This window comes from Coturnix japonica, chromosome 3 (assembly GCF_054131305.1).
Source record: "Coturnix japonica strain WE chromosome 3, WE-NBRP24, whole genome shotgun sequence".
Classification (NCBI taxonomy): domain Eukaryota; kingdom Metazoa; phylum Chordata; class Aves; order Galliformes; family Phasianidae; genus Coturnix; species Coturnix japonica.
The window spans coordinates 33,099,219-33,119,284 of NC_140665.1; the positions used below are offsets into that span (position 1 = coordinate 33,099,219).

A 20,066-nucleotide genomic window follows, 5' to 3' on the forward strand; every position below is an offset into this window, starting at 1 on the left:
ACAAGTGCATCTAATAACAGTCCGCCCTATCTCATGAGCATATCCAATTAACTCTCAGCAATTGTAATTCCCATCATAACAAATAACAATTATGGGTGACGGTTTTACTGTATACTCTTAATCCCCTTCACTCTCCTTGGTTTCTTAAGACTTTTTTCTGCAGGAAGTTTAACAGCATACCAGGAACATTCTCGCTTCTCCCCAGATAACAGCTTACAATTTGTTCTGATTTAGCCAAACAGCTATTCTATACTGATACAGTAATTGCAGAATAAATGTGTATTACAAAGGCAGCAATGTATTTTATCATTCCCAAATTCAAGGTTCTCATAGCTCACATAACCAGTAGTGACACAATAAAAACAAAGTAACACATAGCTTATCATTTCCTTCCATTTCTCACAATAGTTATCTGTAAATGTCTCAGTCTAGGTCTCAACAGAGATTTAAAAATGAACTAAAACCAATCACAATGGTTAAGTTCAGCTCTCCCATACTCTCTTTTAACCACATATAACACCAGCTACTTCCCCAGAGATTAAAAGTTTTAAAACCAGGAATTGTTTCCCCTTTCACATTACATACCTCTTCAGAAGCAGAGGATGTGTGTTCAGCTTGTGCTGGTCTTGGAACTGAAAGCCCTGCTCCTGGTAAAGACACATTGGACAGACGCCTTTTTCTCACTCCACTACAGTTATTTGGAATCTTGAAGGCACACCGCTTATGGTAGTTTAATCCACAACCTGAAATAAATGATTTTTCAGACTAAATAAATACATAAATAAATAAATAACAAAAATAGTAACTGTATTCTGATGAAGTAGTTGAAAAATGGGATCCAAACAAATGGTAAAGAAGCAGACTGTTCTGTTAAACTCCCTTATTTTAGTGTTCTTGATGTGATTCACAGAAACAGCTTTTTTTTATTATTTTTTTGCACTGCTGGCTTTATTTATTGATTTCCAGTAAGTGCAGCTCTAGAAACAAGGTATAAGATTGAAGCAGATGATCTCCCTTCTCTCTTCTCCTCTCACCGGGAGGCTTTCATCGCTACTTTGCTCTGGAGAACAGGAGCCAAGGAGCAGGGTTGGTACCTGTCAGCAGGCTACAGAATGTTCTGCAGCCAGCTGGATGAAAGCCATAAGCAATGGGATTTCCCTTCAGGAGTCTCTCCAAAGAATGTGTTCCTTGTGCAAGGAATGCATTTGTCAGCTAGATATTTATTCAAAGTGAGAAACAAGTACAGTTATTAAACTGTTTGCCCAAGGTCACACACAATTTGCATTAAAGTCAGGATCAGAATTCAGGCTTCCAGATGCGGACTTCCAACACTACTAAATACTATGCATTTCCATACTGAACAAGATGCATTTTCCTCTTCCATATCTGATACGAATACCCACAACAAAAGTACGACAACAAAAAAAATCCCAGACTTGCCTTCACATTTCAGTCCTTGTCGTACCAAACCCCACAGCATCTCTCCGCAGTAGTCACAAAAAGTAGGAGCCTTGTAGGAATGCACATAAAGTGCATGAGGACGAATCTGGAAATCTTCAACTGTAGCCAAAGCTTTTAAAATATGGCAGAAAGTTATGGTTCTTGTCATACAATCAACAATACATCATTTCCACATACTCTTCTTATAAAATGGCAGATTCAAAGAACGCTAATGAGCTGTTTACATATCGGTATTATGCTGTATAATATTTAAATACACATGTTGTGTGGAAAACTATTTTCAGAAAGCTTGTTTATTAAGGAAAAAATTCCATCAGAGTTTGTAGGCTGACAGCCAAAACTAATCAACAGTCTGAGCTGGGATAAAATACGCAATTTTCAGGGTTCGTTGGGGTTGTTGTTTTTTTTTTCCATTTCATGTTGAAAGGGAAACTTCCCTCATTAAGTTAAGAAGGAAAAAATAAATAAATAAATATAAAAGCTTTATTAAAACCTGCTTAGAGGTAAATAACTGTTAAAAACTTCATTTTCAATCTGTTCAGTAATTTACAAAATTTTCAATCCAAGGACAGGTTAGACTTTTATCTTCTACAGGGCTTTCACAGTAAAAAAGTTCTTAGATTGAACTTGTCCAAACAGAACTACAGATAGAGTTTCAATGGAACACTGGAAACTCCACTTAGACCCCCTTCTGTTTCTTAAACAAGCACTAATATATTTAAAATGAGTTTTCGTCCTCTTTCTCTGGAATGTAAAAAAAAATGAATTTATGGCAACATTATGTTCCCCTAATGGCTATTATTCTTTGATTACAATATATAATAACACTTAATACTCAGATTCCCATGTCTCAGTTTTAAAAATCCTATTGAAAGAGATTTGTCTTCAAAATTCCTCAGTTTCTCGTGGTCTGTCTCTATTTATAAGGAAACTGTCAGAGATTGTCACGAAGAGACGCAGAAAAGTTTCCCCAATGTGCCATTAACCAGAAGCAATGAAAAGCTCAAACCAAGATGATCAATTACTGAATATCCCCCAAACTTGCCTAGAACAGTGGGTCCTGAATTGCAGCCAAGAAACTCAGCCTTATGACTCTGAAAATCATACTTTATCGACCCAAGTAATAAATCTAATCCCAAGACAGACAAGACTTCTGTCTTTCTAGAATGCAGCCTCAATCTGGCACTCACTCCTCAAAGCCCTGAAGAACTGCTTAAGAACAGCCTCTATTTGCAATTCAACTAGCAAGTAGCAGCTGACTTCTTAGTTGACTTCAACAGAGTACTTCTGAAACACATACAATCCAGGTTAGTCAGGGTATGTTTTGATGTTATTGGAGAGTACCACACGTCAACACCACCACTACTACAGACTTCATTATTTCAAAGAAACCGTTTTCAAACACTGCAATAACTCTTAAGACTGTGCTCTTATGGCTATCATTCAGCAACTGCATTTATATGAAGCTTTTAGCAATACAAACCATCAATGCAAAAGCTGTAGACTGAAAAAACTGTCAGATCTAAGCAAAAGAAAACCAAGCAATGCTGCTGGAAAAGCAAATCCTGAATACTACCTGCATTTCACCTTCAGTAATTAATGAACTCGAAGATTAAAACATGACAATGAAACAACAAAAAAAACTTTGTACTGATGCATCAGTTCCACTCAGATTTTCTTGGAAAACTCTACCCCAGAAACACTGACCCCGTGTGAAACTGCTTAATCAAAAGTTCAAGGCAAGCATGATACTAATAACCCATAAGGGCCCATGTTCTTTTAAGGAATTGAATAAAGTGCTGCTTCACTGTTAGAATGATACCTACCAGAGAGAACCACCTCCACAAGATCACCCTCATGTATCTCATCTGCTGATGTAATCCGTTGCAAAATATTATCAGAGTTCAGGTCATGCCGGAAGAGGAGAATTTTGTCATACATGCCAAAGAAACCACACTCTGGGAACTGTAACAGAAAGTAAACTCCAAATTAACACATGGTTTTTGCTAATCCTATTCACAAACTGAACTTTTTTTTTTTCTTTTTTGATAATAGCTACAGAACTTCCGTGTTTTAAGTGTCCTATAGGGGGGAGGGAAAAAAAACCCAAAAAACAAAACAAAAAAAACCTGATCTTCTTGACTTGTTTTTTGAGGAAATGGAGCGTTTGGGGTTTTTCTTTGGGTTTTTAATCTCTGACATGCGTAATCAGTCTGGCCAACCTGAAAACCAACGCAGATCTTTAACTCCGCTTATCACCATCTGCAAGCCTCACTTTGCAGACACTCAGAGCAGCCAAGCAGTCTGCTCCACACACCCCAGGAGCACCTGCCACATTTTCTTAGAGAGGCAAGCAAAAAAGGCTCCACGCTGCCATTCCACAACAGTTTAGATCTGCAGACGAAGGAACTCAATTCATCCCAGTGACAAAGGGTAATGCTCCAAATTCATACAGGAAACAGATACGGATGGTCCCACTCTGGAGGTGTTCAAGGCCAGGCTGGATGAGGCTCTGAGCAACCTGGTCTAGCAGGAGATGTCCTTACCTACAGCAGGAGGGTTAAAACGAGACAACCTTAAAGGTCTCTTCCAACCCCAACTATTCTATGACTCTATACAGTACACAGCACGCTCCATTTTCATGACATTTCACTGAAAACAGTCTTCTTTTGTATTTGCTCCACTCTCTAAAATATTGGTGAATGTTATTGACTTATTAAAACGAACGCCTAAAAGTTAATAGACAGTTCACAGAGAAAAGGGTCAGGAGTAGACCCTGGAGAACAATTAGTATCAATCGATCAGCTTCTTTGGCCCTTTTATTTAATGCAGAACTCAATCAAGCTCAAGGTATGAATAAACACATGCGAGTCCTTGACAGATGACAGGAAGTATGAAAAAAAAGCATAGAATAGCATGCGACAGACTTTCAGTTGATTAGGTAGCAAACAGACTACAGTTTGGTAATTTAGAACTTGCATAGCCAGTAACAGGTTCTAAACTGCATGAAGCCTGTGGTATATCAATTGTCCTTAGCTAAAGTAGCCAAAGACTTGTTTCTACCAAATCAAACACATAATGAAGGTATCCGTCCTGCCCATTGTTTTCACACTCCCTTCCCACTCAGAGAGAAAATAATTTCCTCTTTCCGGCAGCAGTTTCATCCAAAATATTAAAGTGGCCCTCTCTGTTTTGGTGTGCACGTCCTGTACGTTTACAGACATTCACAATAGGCTTCTGTGGGATGCAGAGGCATTGAGGGGCTATTTTACGTTCCTTACAAGCAGGTAAAGGGGTTGCTTGCTGTCCAACTACAGCCTGACCGTGATGGTCCCTTTAACCAAATCACAGCAGATTTTCCTCCAGTCCCACTAACAGAAATATGCATTTGTAAATCTGGCCCTTCTGTAAAGCTACAAAGCCTTCTGTGCTCAACTACTAAGGAAATATGTTATATTTACAGGATTTGAATATATGCTATGAGGTACTACAGCTTGATCTCATGCATACTGTTTAGCCATGTATCACATTAATATTAGCATCAATAACAGAAAGTTACCACATCCATGCTGCATCCAATTTTATTCCTCAATACGGCTTCTAACTATAGCATACCAACTGCATCACGTTGCTGACTAACAACTCCAACAAAAGGGAGAGAAAGCACAAAAAGAAGCTATCTGCCTGCAGATCAATGTGATATTTCTTATTGACACTGGTAGTTAACTTCAACTGCCAGGAGACAGAGGTGGTCTGAACTATTGCCTCTTTGTTCTCAGTTCACAAACTCACCTACAAACCACACACTTTATGGACCACCTGTGATATTTCACAGATTTAAGACTCTTCCTTCTGATAGAGATACATCTCTTTTTCCCATTCCTCAAGTCAATAAATCAATCATGCAGCTGACCGAGCATCCCTACAGGCTGGGTGTAGGGTATTCCACTCCATTATCTAGACATAGCGATCACATACAAAAAAGCATGTCTTGCATAAGCTACAGATGGATACTCAAATCCTCTTTGTGACAGCAAGCGTAATCATTAAAAACACAATTACTCTTACATTCCTTAGAAAGTACCATCACCATTAACTCCAAATTTTGTAAGCAACACTGTAACACCTGTAAATAAGGTCTGGGTTTCATGTAAATTGCACACTTAGACTCAAATTATTTCTGTGGAATAAAAGCATTGTAAAAGAAAAAGCAGAATCATCCATTAAAGACTGCTAGAACAGTTGGCAACTACATCCTCAACAGCCCCACATTAACTAAATTGACCTTTTAAGCTGTTGGGAGCGCAGATGATGCTGTGGTTACATGTTTTACTGCCCTCATCTCTCAAAAAAGAATACACCTACACGTGGATGAAATGACTTGTCTGTTTTCACAACCATAATAGTGAACCCCATAGAAGATAATAGCTCGGTTTACAAACACCATCCTGATAGCAGAATTACAATCCCGAGCTGAACAAGACGAACAGAGTTCTGTGCTAAGAGGTATTGCAAGATGTCTGCATACAGCTTCTGCAGATGCATGATAGACTTCATTCATAACACACTTCTATACATTTTGTACAGCCAAATTGCTGGAATACCTGTGTATCCATACTGCCAGCAAGTAGAAAAAACAGAGTGAAACCAAGCTTCAACAAGTAGAGTGGGTCTGCAGCCTCACCTTATGTACTCAGGTGCCAGCAACTGGGGAAACTGGGATCCAGAAGCCACTGCTGGACAGTGAGCCCAGCATGTTTACATGCATACGATGCCACTACCAGAGCTACACTCTGAACTGCCAGTAGGAGCAGGATGAGGCTGTTAGCACTGTTTGTGCACACACGAGTGCTCAGTGCAGGATCACAGCTGTGTGCGTGGCACCCCTGTGCCTGTGCCCACCAGGAGCATGCAGCCTCACTGCTGCCTGAGCCTGCAGCTGTCTGCAGGCTGCCAGACTCAGCCCTCCCTAACCACACCTTTCACATCTGATAAACAAGTCCTGCTCTTCCCTTGCATTCCCCTGTTAGAAAAGAACAGATCCTACTGCACAGAGCCCCTGAGCATTCCCTTCCTTACGCCTGAGCTCAGACCACACTTGTCAGACCGCACACAGGCCCGAGCGCCTCGAACTGGCTGCCCTCTGCACAGCCGGCCCTGAGCAGCACAGGTGGCCACCACAGCCCACATCTAACACGCCTGGCTATAAGCTCTGGGGCTCCTGGCAGGCCTGAAGCACCCTGCTCTGCTCCACTCCCCAGCACCACCAGGAATACAGCATTCCTCGCTGGCACCTAAGCCAGGATGTGTGTGGACTGCTGGCCAAGAATAACCTCACTGATTAACACAGGGATTTTTTTTTGTTGAGGTGTTTTCTCCCCCCCCCCCCCAAGTAATCTCTCTTAACAGAATGTTTATACAAACTTGAACTACACTCAAGTTGCACACTACCAAATTTTGCTCTCCTGTAGCACAGCAAAGCACAGTTTTATAGCTGTCCTTATGCTGAATTACATGAAGCTGTTAAGGAAGAACACTATGGAGCTCCTTTGATGCGTTAAGAGCTCGAAATGTAAACTTGAAGACAAAACTCAAAGCAGAATCGTTTTAAAGCCTGTTTTATTTTACAGGATTATGTAGCTATTACTTTCCTGCCTAAAAGCCCAAACCATCTGCACAGTCACTCAGAAGACAAACTGCTAATCCCAGTATCACTGTGTTTCCTAAAAGCAAAAGGGAGGCTGTTCCCAGTGCTAGCAGTTCCAAAAGAGCATCTAACTACAGGAAATCGCTTGCGGGAAGTCTACGTATGCGACTGACTGTGCCAAGTTCATCTCTGGTACACCGATATTAACACGCATGAAGAATATATGTGCTCCTTTGTACCGGGGATGAACTAGCACTGTTATCACCAGTGCGTTAGTAGGGTTATGCTGGGAAAAATGACTGGCATCACAGGAATACTTAAAGTAAGTGTTACAACATGTCTGGTTTTCAATCGATAGTGCATTACACCGTTCCTTTTCCCCAGACGAATGCAACATACAACCGCCAGTATTGCTGGAGCAAAACACAACTGGGTTTCTTTCTATCTTGGCAGCAACTGAAAAATCCTCCTAGTTCAAGTTCCAGGACTTGCTTTACGAAGTTCTGGACCAGTTGCCAAAAATTCACACTGGGGAAAAGCGTAGGCGGATATTGTTTCAAGATCCAGTATCTCATGACCCATCATAACTCAAAACAAATGCTTCAAATCACTGGAAGTTAATCCCCAAGTCTAATGGTGCAAAACACCCATTACCTTGGAAAGTCTCTTGGTTCACTGAAATCATTCCCATCCATTCTCCCGCATGCTTTTGCAGCTATCCACTCCCACTCTCTAAAATCGTGTGCCAAATCACATTATCACACAGAGAACGAGGCTTCAGGCATGGTGCATGAGATACTTCCCCCTCCGGATGCCTCAGTACAGACATACTTGGACTACTGCTTGGCTACGTTTTCCAGCACAGAAACCTATTAACACACTGCAGATGCTCTACTGCCCCGCATATATTTCTTCTCTCTACCCCCTAACCCCACATTTTATTGAAGGCCTGTTTGCTTCTTGTGCCCCGGCTCTCTTACTCTGCTGCCTTATTTAGCTCATGCAAGAAAGCAGATGGCAAGTCAAGAAGGCAGACCAACAGGGAAAAAACATTCAAATGCAGCTCATGAGTACAAAGCATGGTTTGGATTAATTTTAGAGCCATTCAAAAATAAGCACTGTGAACCATTACAACATTAATTTGGTGGTGGTGGAAAAAGGTGGTTACAGTATCACTACCTTTTTAGTACACCAAACTACTAAAAATGGATCTCTCTAACTCTCAGAGTAAGGTAAGGATCAATTGTAATATGATCCTTGCAATAGGATTTTTTCTTTTTACTTCTCAGTATTTTATTAGTAAAACATCTGTTAACAGTTTAGAAATCATTTTAAGCTTCAAGTCAACACCTCCGCCACAAACGGGTTAGATAGTTCCCCCTTATTACGACAGTGTCCAAACCTTCAGAAGACATCTCATAGTCATTCCACATGTTTTGGTCTTTTCACACTACTTTTTACCCTCCTCAGCAGCCATTAAAGAAGATCTATCTAACCATTTTGATCAGTTCCATTAAAACTGAATTATTTGGTATACAAATAATAAAAGCATACAGTTAATTGTCACTCAGTTAGAAAAGGCTACAGCATTACTGTGTGTTTTACACGTCAGGTTTTTCTTCTCTAATTTTCAAAGCAAAATGTTTGGACACATCTCCACAGCTTTTGTCTCCTTCCCCCAAGTGTAGTTCATCTTCAAAGAAAAATGGCTGGTTTTCCAAAGAATCCACAGACTTCAGTCATAAATCTATTATCAAAAATGAAATCTCACCCAGATTAATTAAATCTCACCTGTGATTAATTAAAATGAGAGGCAGAACAACCAAGAAAGCACGTACATACCAACAGGATCACATGCAACTCGGTTATTTCACATTTTCAACCAAGGAATACAATGTACCAGGACCACAACACAAGTGCAATTGAACTATGAAACCACAGAAGTAGAAAGACTCACACACAGATGTAACATGCAGAATTTAACTCCTTCTGAATGCAACTACACTTGCTGTGAATGTGTTCTCAACACCTTATACAGTTCAGAGCACTGAATAAGAGAGTACACATCATGCACTGGGTAAGTAGCTATTAACAATTCAAAGCCTGAATTTAGGCAAGGAAAAATGACATATTGTAGCACATTAATAAGAAAGCTTTCATAAGAAGAAATTTGAAGTAAGCAAAGAATGTACAGAGTTAGAAAGATGACCAAAAAAATCCATGAAAAGAATAGTGGAAAAGATTAAAGTACAAAGAAGCACAAAGGAAGATAGGAATCTAGGTAGTTGTAAGAATATGAAAAAAAAATCCAATGCAGTGAAATAGACAATTACTAATGCAACTGAAAGAGTGATCAAGTTGGGGTGACCAAAAATGAGGACAATAAAAATGTTGTTCCCAGCAATTCAAAGACAGCAAACATAGAAGTAACGGGAATTGAGATGAAAGCAACAGATGCAAAATATGCATTTCAAACTTAAACATTAGCAAAGGGGAGAATTTTGAGGCCACTAAGATAGAAGTGAAAAAACAACATACAGAGATGGCTCGGTGATAGCAGAGCTGCAAACATTGTTAGTGGAGTGTCAGTAGGAAAAAGACAAAAGACAAGACACAAGGGTAGCGAGCATGAATGGAAAACTAGAAATATAAAGGCAGAGAAAGATAAGGAAAAGAGTGACAAAGTAAATTTGGGTTGGCTTTGGTTTTGTTTTTTCCTTTTGAATTAGGAAGTATCGCCACAAGATGTTATGAAAATACAGAGGGAGGTTTATTAATCAGTAGGACAGAAGAAGTGCCCCCCCCTTGACTGTAAGTGGGTGCAGTGAAGTGGAAAAAAGTAAAACTAGATTGCAAGATTAAAAACAGATTGTAGAGGTTGGCAGCGTATCAGCACTCAAGTCAAAGAGAAGGCAATGGTAAAAAGAGTGATGACAATTTTGCGCAAACAGCCTGAGATAGGAGAGCAAATGGCCTATTTCAGAGCAAAACGTAGCAAGACCATCAGAAGAAAGGTATGTAAAAGAGGAGGATGCTGCATGAGACTGAAAATGAAAAGCATGAAGTACAGGTTAATCGACAAAAGGGGTAGATAAGAGAAGTTTTAAAGTCACAAAAGTAAAGGCACGTTTAAAAAAAACTTGTCTTGTAAATACTAAAGTTATTCAAGTAATAACAGGACAATAAAATGCTTTTCATTTACAGCTTTTACTTTAACTAGGAGAAATAAGTAAACTGGAATAAAGCACTCATAACACCATATGCTGTCTTACATAATTCTCAGCTTGCAGACAGCGGTGCATCACCACATGCAAGCTTCTAGTTTTAGACTAGCAAACAGCATGTTCTGCTTCTTCATATCCAGAAATAACAGTGTTTAAACGCAAGATTAAGACTTGTCTCTGTAATACTTTATCACCGTGCAAAGACACATTTTGCCCATCTACAATTTCTACAGTCGTTTCTCTGCTTTTAAACACACTTTCTATTCCTATCTGTTCTTGCTTTGGTTCTTCAGACTCTCCCTACACCTGTACATCTGGTACTTCAATATACAACAATCTATGTAAGGAATGAACAGGAAAGATGGCTCAAGAGTAGGATCAATAATCTTCTGAAGCATCCCTATCGTGTTTAAACCCAGACTATGCTGAGGATTTCTTTTAACCATTCCAATATGCAACACCGTTAACATAGAAATCCTCAAATTCAACTCGAAAAAGCAGTTTTGCTCCTCTCTTGACATAAAGGACATTTTTGACAGAGCCGTGAGGCACATCAAATCTTTGCACTGCTCATCACCCTCTCCTGCAAATACGTGTCTGCTGCTTCTTTAGTTTCAGTTCTGCTGATGCTACTTTTAAGCACCCTTTTGCAAACACTGAACAAGCTGCACAGAACAGCAGCATCTGAAACAGGAAGCACAGCTGATTATCACCGACACAGAGAGACTATCAAGACAGAAAACACTGTGAAAATGCATTAGGGAAACACAGTGCTCAGTTTCCAACCAAACTGCTCCCTCAAATAAGTTTTGTTCAAGGTAGGCTGAGAAATACAAGTCTGAGCTATGATTTAAATGAGTAAGGAAACTTAATCCTAGTAGAGTAAGATACGATTCAAATAAGAAGACAAGCTAAGAACAACTCCAAATATAAAATGTATTTCTCCTTTTTCATTAAAGAAGCGCAGCAGTAAATAGCAGGCTAACTGCAGAATTATCACAAGAATGAACTACAAAATCCTAAAGCTGATAACAAGGAATTGGTCAAGAAAAGAGTTTGAGCAATCTGCACAAGGCCAGAGCAAAGGGAAGCTTTAACACCACTGAACTTCAAAGACATGCCCAATAGCTTCATGTCCGCAACTGGAAAAAGCAGCCAGCCATGTGCACAGCAGAAGAACACAGTTTACAGCTTTTTACACAAATCAGAGATTTATATATTAGCACTAACACATTCAATATGCTTGAAACAGCCACTAGATCTATGAATAAAACACGGGCTGGACATATTACTGTCAGAGAGAGGGTGGAGGGAGGATATTGCCACTTGTGCACCAGTTGTGAAACTACTCATGAAAGATGAATCCAACATATGCACTCGTTGAGTACTGGTAGCATCAGCTGTAGAGCATGCACTGAAACAAAGCCAGATGGGAAAAGGCAAACTCTGATCCCCAAATCTTTACCAGTTTTGCGGTAGATTAGGCTCAGCATGTAATAAGCTCCTTAAGCCATAACAAGAAATTGAGCTAGAGAACGGAAAGGAAAAGTAAGTGTGAATATATTTCTTTTCATCTTTCTTCAAAAGAGGAGACAGGATATACGCACACACAAGAAGAAGTTACAAAGAAAGAAGAAGGTCCTAAAATGGCTGCAAAAATTGCACCTAATGCATGTAGTACGGAAGGGGGGGGAAAAAAAGAAGATAAAAAAAGGTTGACCCACATAACTTGTCTGTTCAGAAAGGCACTAACATGATGAAGTACGTTGTGGTAAGCCATAAAATCATTATGAAATCAACTTGCCTGCCAACTAATTTGTAAACATTTGGAAGATGCAATAGGTTGTGAGATGGGGAAAAAGATATGCAAGCGTATGCAAACAAGAGTTCATACAAGATTTGCATGCAGTTTCTCTCAAACTATTAATGGAAAAACAACCACCTAATGAGACTAATCAACAAAAGATGCCAACCACTACAATAAAAGACATGGAGAAAGCAATTCCCTACAAAATAAGCTACACGCAACTTCCTTTAGGGACAAAAGGAATTATTTCATAATTAACTGCATGAAACAACGCTAAGCGTTTCTCAGGTTGGTTAGTAGTATCTAAGCGACCTACCATAAGTAAGGACAAAACAACAAGAGGTAGCACCATGTAAATCTGCAGGCTCACAGCACATTTCTGCAGCCACAATTGGTCCTTTGATTACAGCTGGCTGTGCTGTACCAAGAATGCCTCATAGCAGCAGGAGGAAAAACAAACTTAAGTAAAAACCCAATACTCTGATGACAGTTACTGAATGCAAAAAACACCTTCACCGTACTGTGAAAACCAATCCTCAAAAGGAGTTTACTACTACACTTGTTTTATTGGATTTCACAAGCAAGAATGCAACAGGAAGGTTTACTCCATTTAAACTGAAAGCTTCTATCTTGGGAATCAGCTAAATCTCTTTGTGTGCAACTGCAAACATCTACCAGGAATCTTTGTATCAGATTTGCCGTGCATTTCACACTGATATTCCTAGCAGTTCGTTACAAAACAAGCATTGCCATCAGCAGAATGTGGTGCTGTTATACCATACCTTCTGGTAAACTATAGAGCACACGAGGTCTTTAACAGCAGATAGGGACAGGTCCTGAGCTTCAATGGTGACAGTCTCCCGCGTGAGACCAATCTGCAGAAGAAATGAGACCCCGTGCATAGAGCCCCGGGAGTTGGTGAGGCTCTGTGTGCTGAAACTGCCATTGGAGAGGCGGCTGGAGAGCCCCGACAGGGGACTCGAAGACAAACTTGGTGTTTGTGGTGCAGCAGCATGACATGTGGGTGGGGAAAACTTCTGTAAGGATGGGGGAGAAGAGTCGTTTGCTGACATCTGACTTGATTTAAACTGTCGAGATCTCCCTAGTATTCAAAGTCTAAGAAAAATGTGGTCAGTTCTTGGTTTGAAATTAAAACAAGGATAATCTAACGTTCCCTTTCTTCATTCAGTAAAACGCCCCTGACCAGTAAAATGTATTCATCTTCCCTTTCATTATGTGTAAGCCAGAAACTGGAAGTTGTTTCAGTTTAAAGGCTCTCTTTGCACAGCCACAATCAGCTGATCAGAAGCAGAATGCTCTTCCTTTAGCACCAGGTCCAGACAACAGGGGCTTACATAAAGGCCTCAGAGAAATACACCAGCTCTGTTGTTTTATATTTGTCCTTCATTTTTGTGTTAAAAATAAAAAAAATAGAAAAAAAAGCTGGAAACGCAGATGGAAATAGACGTCGGTCATTCATGAACAGTGTCCTCTCTCATCTAACTCCACAGGCTGTATGCTAAATGCAAATCCATCTTCATGCAGATAGTCTTTCAGAATGAAAGGGGAAAAAAAATGAGACAAAGGTATCCCTAGGAAACAACTAAAGTCCACGTGTCTGATGAATCTCCTCCTTCTTTGGAAGATGTCTGAACTCACAGGACGTGGTTAACTCGGAGATCAGTGAAGGTATCCAACTTCATTGTTATAAAATATTTTAGCTCCTGAAACGCAGAATTCCTGAAGACGCAAACACATCAAATGTCACGTCTAGATTCACCCAAATAACCTCCAGCATTTTGAAGCGTTGTACTCTGCCTGTAGGGAAAAAGATACAGTTATTTCACATGAAATGCAGGAAGTTCCAGTGCCATTAACTCAACTCTGCTTTGAAGCAGAAGAATCACCAGTTCCATTTGCTCAAATTAGTAACATTTTCTACTTAAAGCTTGAAATCAGTCTTTTTATACTGTGCGATACGCAAAACACATCAGACTTCTTGCTGCCCAATACATTACCGCGTCTTTAATTAACAGCAATTTACAATCATAGAATGGTTTGAATTAGAAGGGACCTTTAAAATCATGTAGTTCCAAACCCCCTCCTACAGGCAGGGCCACCTCCCACCAGACCACATTGCTCACAGCCCCATCCAGCCTGGCTTTGAATGCTTCCAGGGAGGGAGCATCCACATCCTCTCTGGGCAACTTGTTCCAGTGTCTCATCACTCTCATAGTAAAGGATTTCTTCCTAATATCCAGTCTAAATCTGCCCTATTCCAGATTAAAGCCATTTCCCCTAATTCTACCACTACATGCCCCTATAAAAAGTCCCTCCCCAGCTTTTCTGTAGGCCCCGTTCAGGTACTGGAATTTAGCAGAGCAGAAAGGAATTAAATTAAATGAGAGTAAACCACAGCTCTGCTCTGCAGGCATATGTAGAGATACTGGTGGGTAGGGATGCAAATTTGTTACATGCTCAGAACCATCCAAAAAACATAATGCTAAGGCTCGGAAAACCTGTATGTAGAACGTACTCAGGATACATTCTAATACTTCTATTCAAAACAACTTGGAAACATCCAGCACAAACTCTAACTACAGGAGAATTTGCATAGCATGCAATACATCAGTTCGTTTGAAAAGTAACACTTAACGCTTACATGTCTAATTACAATGGAATTCTGCCACAACCTTTTAAAGTAAATCACTTCATGACTGAATCCTGGATTTCTGTGATTGTTCACGACCAGCACTTGCTACAAGTTGTTGTGCTGTGCCATCTGATTCAGCACCTCGAGCACTGGCAAGTCAAACACTCGAACATCTGCATGCAACTGTATCTGGACCCAAGCAGATCTCCTGTATTACAGAATGAAGTGAGTCACGTTTGCACTTTAATACATTTGGCAGCGCATTGATTTTTAGCTGTAGGATCAACAGTTCAAACACCAGAGAACTCCATCAGATTCACCCTTTAGTGCAAGGTCACGTCATATGTTTCTAACTACTCCCTCTGTTCTCGCTTCTTTTGGCCAAGTTGAGTCAAAGCAGGTTAATTAACCAGGACTGTGAATCACGCTTATTAACTTGATTCCAGCCAAATGTGACCACGATGCTTGAAAATAAACAGCTTCAGATCACCCATACAGTGTCTTTAAGGGAAAAAATTATCTGTATCTCCATCCCTGGAGGTGTTCAAGGTTGGACTGGATGGGCACTGGGCAGCCTGAGCTGGTGGGGGGAAGCCCATGGCTGAACTTGGGGCTGAAAAGGAACAAGGCCACATCAAGTGCAGCACTGGAAGGAAAAGATTATGAAAATTCCTAATGGGGCTCCAGAAAAGAGAACAAACTGCTACCTTTTGGATTTCCAGCACAGGTATCTACAAAATAATTTCTGCAAACACCCCAGAAGCTGCCAGGATGTTGGCAAAGACACCTCAAAGGGCCACATCTGCCCTAAGGAGCACGCTAAGTAGGGTACCCATAAAGGACATAAACAGGAAGAGAATAAGGGCAGCAGCTGTAACACTGAGGTACTTGTCTCAACAAAGCCTTCAGTTCTGCTCGAAGATTACTTCAATTGCATTCACAGATACCAAAGACAGAAAACACCGAGATACCAAAGACAGAAAACACCGAGCCTTAAGGGTTGAACCGAAAACGAGCAATACCTAACCAACATCATAGGGAATGGGAAAGCTGCACGATGTCAGAGGGTCCGCTCCGGTCAACTAGTGCAAACATGCAGCCAAACCTCAGCTACGCCCGCCTCACTGGAACGCTACCTACATCTACTACAGGCGCAACGCATCTGCACGCAGGAAGGCTTTCCCCGCGGCACACACTCGCACGTAAGGCTGCCACGGAGCCCATTCCGCTACAGGGCGGGACGGACCCGTCTAAGGAAGGAAACCCACAGGCGCTGCCCGCTCGGTAAACGCCAAGCGCGGAGCCGCTGCGGGCCGCCAACGCAGCCGTACTCGGCGGCGCTCGGAGACGACGCGGCCTCGGCCCCGCACGCGGCGCCGTCGCAGCCGGTGCCGCCCGCAGCCCCCGGGCAGAGCAGGGCAGGGCCGTGCCGGCGGCGCCGCTCCTGCGGCGACAGGAACTTTCCGAGTCCGCCTCCGCCCTTCCCCGGCTGTCCGGCTGCCCGGCTCCCGTCCCTCCCGCCGCTCCCGGCCCCGTCTCCCCTGGCCCCCCGCCCTCACCTGCCGCTCCTCCTCCGTCCCGATGGCCGCAGCCGCCCCGCGCACATCTCCCCCGCCGCGCAGCCCCGCGGCTCCCCGCACGCACCACAGCAGCCCGGGCCGGGCTGCGGCGCGGGGGCCGCCGGGAGCCGTAGTCCCGAGACCCCGCCGCGGCCCGGGGAGGCGCGAGGAGAAGAACTACAGCCCCCGGCGCGCCCCCCGACAGCGGGACGCAAACGGACACACGGCGCGTGCGCGCTCCGCCCGACTGAGTTTCCGTTACTTTGCTCGGCCGTGGCGGCAGGAGCCGCTGACGGGACGGAGCGGGGCCCGAAGCTCCCGCTCGCTCCTCGCCTCACCTCCGCAGCCCCCTGGGCTCCTGCCGTGCCGTAGTTCGGCCCCGCTCCGTCCAACCCCGCTCCGTCCTCACGGCTCCTCAGCCGCAGCTCGGGCTGCGCCCCGCGCCTCCCTCCCGCGTCCCGCCCCCTCCCCCCGGCCCTCCATCCCAGCCGCTTTCTCTTCACCTTTCCGGGCGGCGGGTGGCGCGGCTCGGCCCCGCCGTGTTGTCTCCGCGGGCTCGGACGCGGCCGCTGGGCTCCGCACAGGAAATGCTTGACCTGCTGTGTCACCGGATCGCGCTGACACGGCTGCTCCGAACGGCTCCGAGTTCCCCCGGCGGGCGGCCGCTGCCTCGCCTCAGCGGATGGCCCGGCCCGCCGCCGTGTCTCGGCCGAATCCTTCATCCAAATCCTTCAGCCAAATCGTGTATTCCTGCTCAGTGTTAGTAGTGATCCTTCACCCTGCTCGGTGTTAGTAGTGCAGCATCGCCAGTGTGTGACTGGAGGAAACTGTGTGAAACCAGTTACAAATCAAAGCTGCGCTCCAGCCCCAAAGCTCCCTACTAGAGACAGCCCATCATCTCCCTTCTTGCTTAGATTGCGTTCCTGCATACAGCTCTTAATGCGCCATCCACTCTCACCATCGTTTGCCAAAGTTGAAATGATGCACCCATGGCAGTGAAGCTGCTAACAGATGTTGACAGAGCTCTAACTCTGCTCGGCGTGCAGAAGATGGAGAAGCAGATTAGTGCTTTGTCACTTGGGCTGTTGGTAACGAACGTTTTTCATTTCCTTCATCTTATGCTCCTGGGGCCTGACCCAACACCCGCTGCAGCTCAGCAGAGCCTTTCTGCTTACTTCACCCTACTTTGCATCAAACCATGACGCAGTGCAGCTGATACGGCGTGTAACGAAGCCTGCGTTCCCGCTAGAGAGAGTTCACTTGATAAAAAATGAGCCTGAAGCCTCTTGCTGAAATCTGGAACTGCTTTTAACTGGAGCTGTAGCAGGTAAGCACCGATTCTGCTTTTAACTGGTTTCAAATGCTAAAAAAAAAACACCCCGGGACTTTTAAATGGAGGCTATTCCATGAATAGAGGATGTTCTTGCCGAAGTTCTGCACCAGATAACTGAGCAATCTTCGTTTCCCTTTTCCTCCTGAGGTGGGACTCCCACGCACCAGCGCTACAAACAGAGGTCGCACCCACCAACATGAGTTCCGATGTGTAGCACAGCGAGGACTAACACTGCACAGCGCTTAAAGCTTCTTGCAATCTGAGGAACAGCCCCACAACGGCCATTTACAGACACTGCCAGATGGACGTTAGGAATTACCACAGTCACTGCGCACAGATTATACTTCTTTGCAGAGGAGCTTGGCTTTGTGTCATCCGATGGGGTTGGAGCCATTCAATCTGCTGCGCTAAGCCGTTATATCTGCTTTTTCATAAATGAGAGCAGAAGATGGATTAGTTGAAATCGATTTAGTACAGGACACGGGAAAGCATCCATCAAAACAAACAGTTCTAAGCATTGATGCAGCGGTGCTTTCTGCTAAACAAACACTCCCGAAGCATCCAAAATTGTCCAGTTTGTGAAGATCTCTGAGCAAAACAGGTCTGAAGGCAGCACTGCATGGCAGCAGCTATAGATAGAGAAGCACATACAGCTGTGCATGTGCCCAGCGGAGTCTGTGTGCTCACACAGCGCAGCATTACAGCAGCACCAGCCCCGGCTGTGCCAACTGACACAACCGTTCTGTTCTGAAATGTTTGTGACTCTCACAATTAGTGATTTCCTGCGGAATTCATTGAAGTCCTTCACCTCTTTCAGAGCCCACATCAGTCTCAGAGCTTGTTCTCACTGTGGAGAGCTTTCCCTGCTGAACCCAGCTGCACTTTGCTAACTGCAGTCTCCTCTAGGTGTAAGATGACAGGAAATATGGGTAACTTACTCTGCATTTCTTTCCTTTTTCAGACCCCACATTTTCATTCTAGGCAGGTCACTGTCTATAATACAGAAAAGCTACATTTGGAACAGCTGCTTTTTAACTCTAAAAGCACATCCCTTTTATCCTGGTTTGAAACACCTTCTATAGCACTGTGTCATCAAATGGGAACTGAATATATTCATTTCTGTGCACCAGTCTGATGAGTGGAACGTTCACGTATCATCTGTCTGGGTTACAAAGAAGGCAATGTCCTAGGATAGCTGACTGGACCATTTGTCTGAGAAATTCCATAAGCCTATTACTGCCATCATTAGTTTTCACTACTTTTGACACTGAGCTTGCATGGCAAATGTGTCTTTGTGAGATCTGTGACAGCTACCAGAAGTGCCTACAGAAAGAGCTGTTCTTTCCCCGCCCCCCCTCACTCTGTATGTTTAATTGTTGCTGCAGTTCACGGTCTCTTTTCCCCCTACCCCTCTGTTATAGGAGAACTGAAAAAGAATAAGGGGATCACTTTTGGTTCGGATAAAATCCTGAAATGTGGATGTGCCTCCGAATTACCTCATCATCTCAATTTGAGCTCTCAGCTGAACTTTGTCCTAAAATCCACCTCCAGAGAAACAGTGAAAAGTTCAGTACGGGCTTCAAAAACATGGAATGATGCCTTCAATCAACACAGCAGCTCAGGCCTTTGGGGTGCCCCCAGGCCTTTGTGCTCCTGGTGACACCAGCTATGCCACCCTTTGCTGCAGCTTGTGTGGGTCCCCCATTGGTTAGGCCGCCTGGAAATCTCAGCCCTCGCAACCCACCTCAAGCACTAAATATTAGCTGGACTGAAAGCACAACGAGGCACACAGAATCTCCTCTCCTTGCCTGTTAGCTGCAAGTGCCGAGCATCAGAAAGCACAGGCTTCTTTCCTACTGCTGCTGCCAGCTGTGCTCCCACACCTCAGCAGATGGCACTGTCACATCAGCCTGTGCACAGGAAAGAAGCAGCGCACAGATTGTGTTTTCACAGGTAATGCTTGTTTTTCTTCCTATATATATACAGATATATTCTCTATTGATGCCTGGCTACATCTATTTGAATTTCTAGTTAATAAACCAAATGACTAAGATAAAGAGAGCAGCTAACCACCGACACCTTTCCAATCTGATAGGATGGAGCAGGACTCAACAACGCATCTTTCCCTTACAAATCACTGGGAAACAAAACGTTCATTACATTTGTTTGTTTGTATTTTAAACTTTTGTGCTCTTTTCTAAAGTAGTTCCATAATTCTGTTTGCAGTTGTGACCTGCTCTGATTTATGCTATGTTTTTATTTGTTACTGCTCCTTGTCTCCTTAGTCTTCTATGTACCATTAGACAGGGAACTCTTTAGAGAATCAAACGGGAGGGCAGAGAGCTCTTTAGAAGTGCTAACGGGATCTATTTTGGTGAACTG

General features: G+C 43.3%; 1 protein-coding gene across 2 annotated transcripts in view; it reads right to left on the reverse strand.

The window, feature by feature from the left end:
• Window positions 1-16,457, reverse strand: part of PRKD3 (protein kinase D3) — a 40,728-nt gene extending 24,271 nt beyond the window's left edge. For both annotated transcript variants that reach the window (XR_014944707.1, XM_015857600.3), the window contains exons 1-5: window positions 16,352-16,457; window positions 12,922-13,957; window positions 3,288-3,426; window positions 1,441-1,572; window positions 586-743 (exon numbers count right to left, since the gene is read on the reverse strand). Coding sequence is in view for 1 of the 2 variants with exons in the window: in XM_015857600.3 (XP_015713086.1) it covers window positions 586-743; window positions 1,441-1,572; window positions 3,288-3,426; window positions 12,922-13,212 (720 nt within the window). In the remaining variant the exon portion in view is untranslated. The remainder of the gene's footprint in view (window positions 1-585; window positions 744-1,440; window positions 1,573-3,287; window positions 3,427-12,921; window positions 13,958-16,351) is intronic.
• Window positions 16,458-20,066: the final 3,609 nt, after the last annotated feature.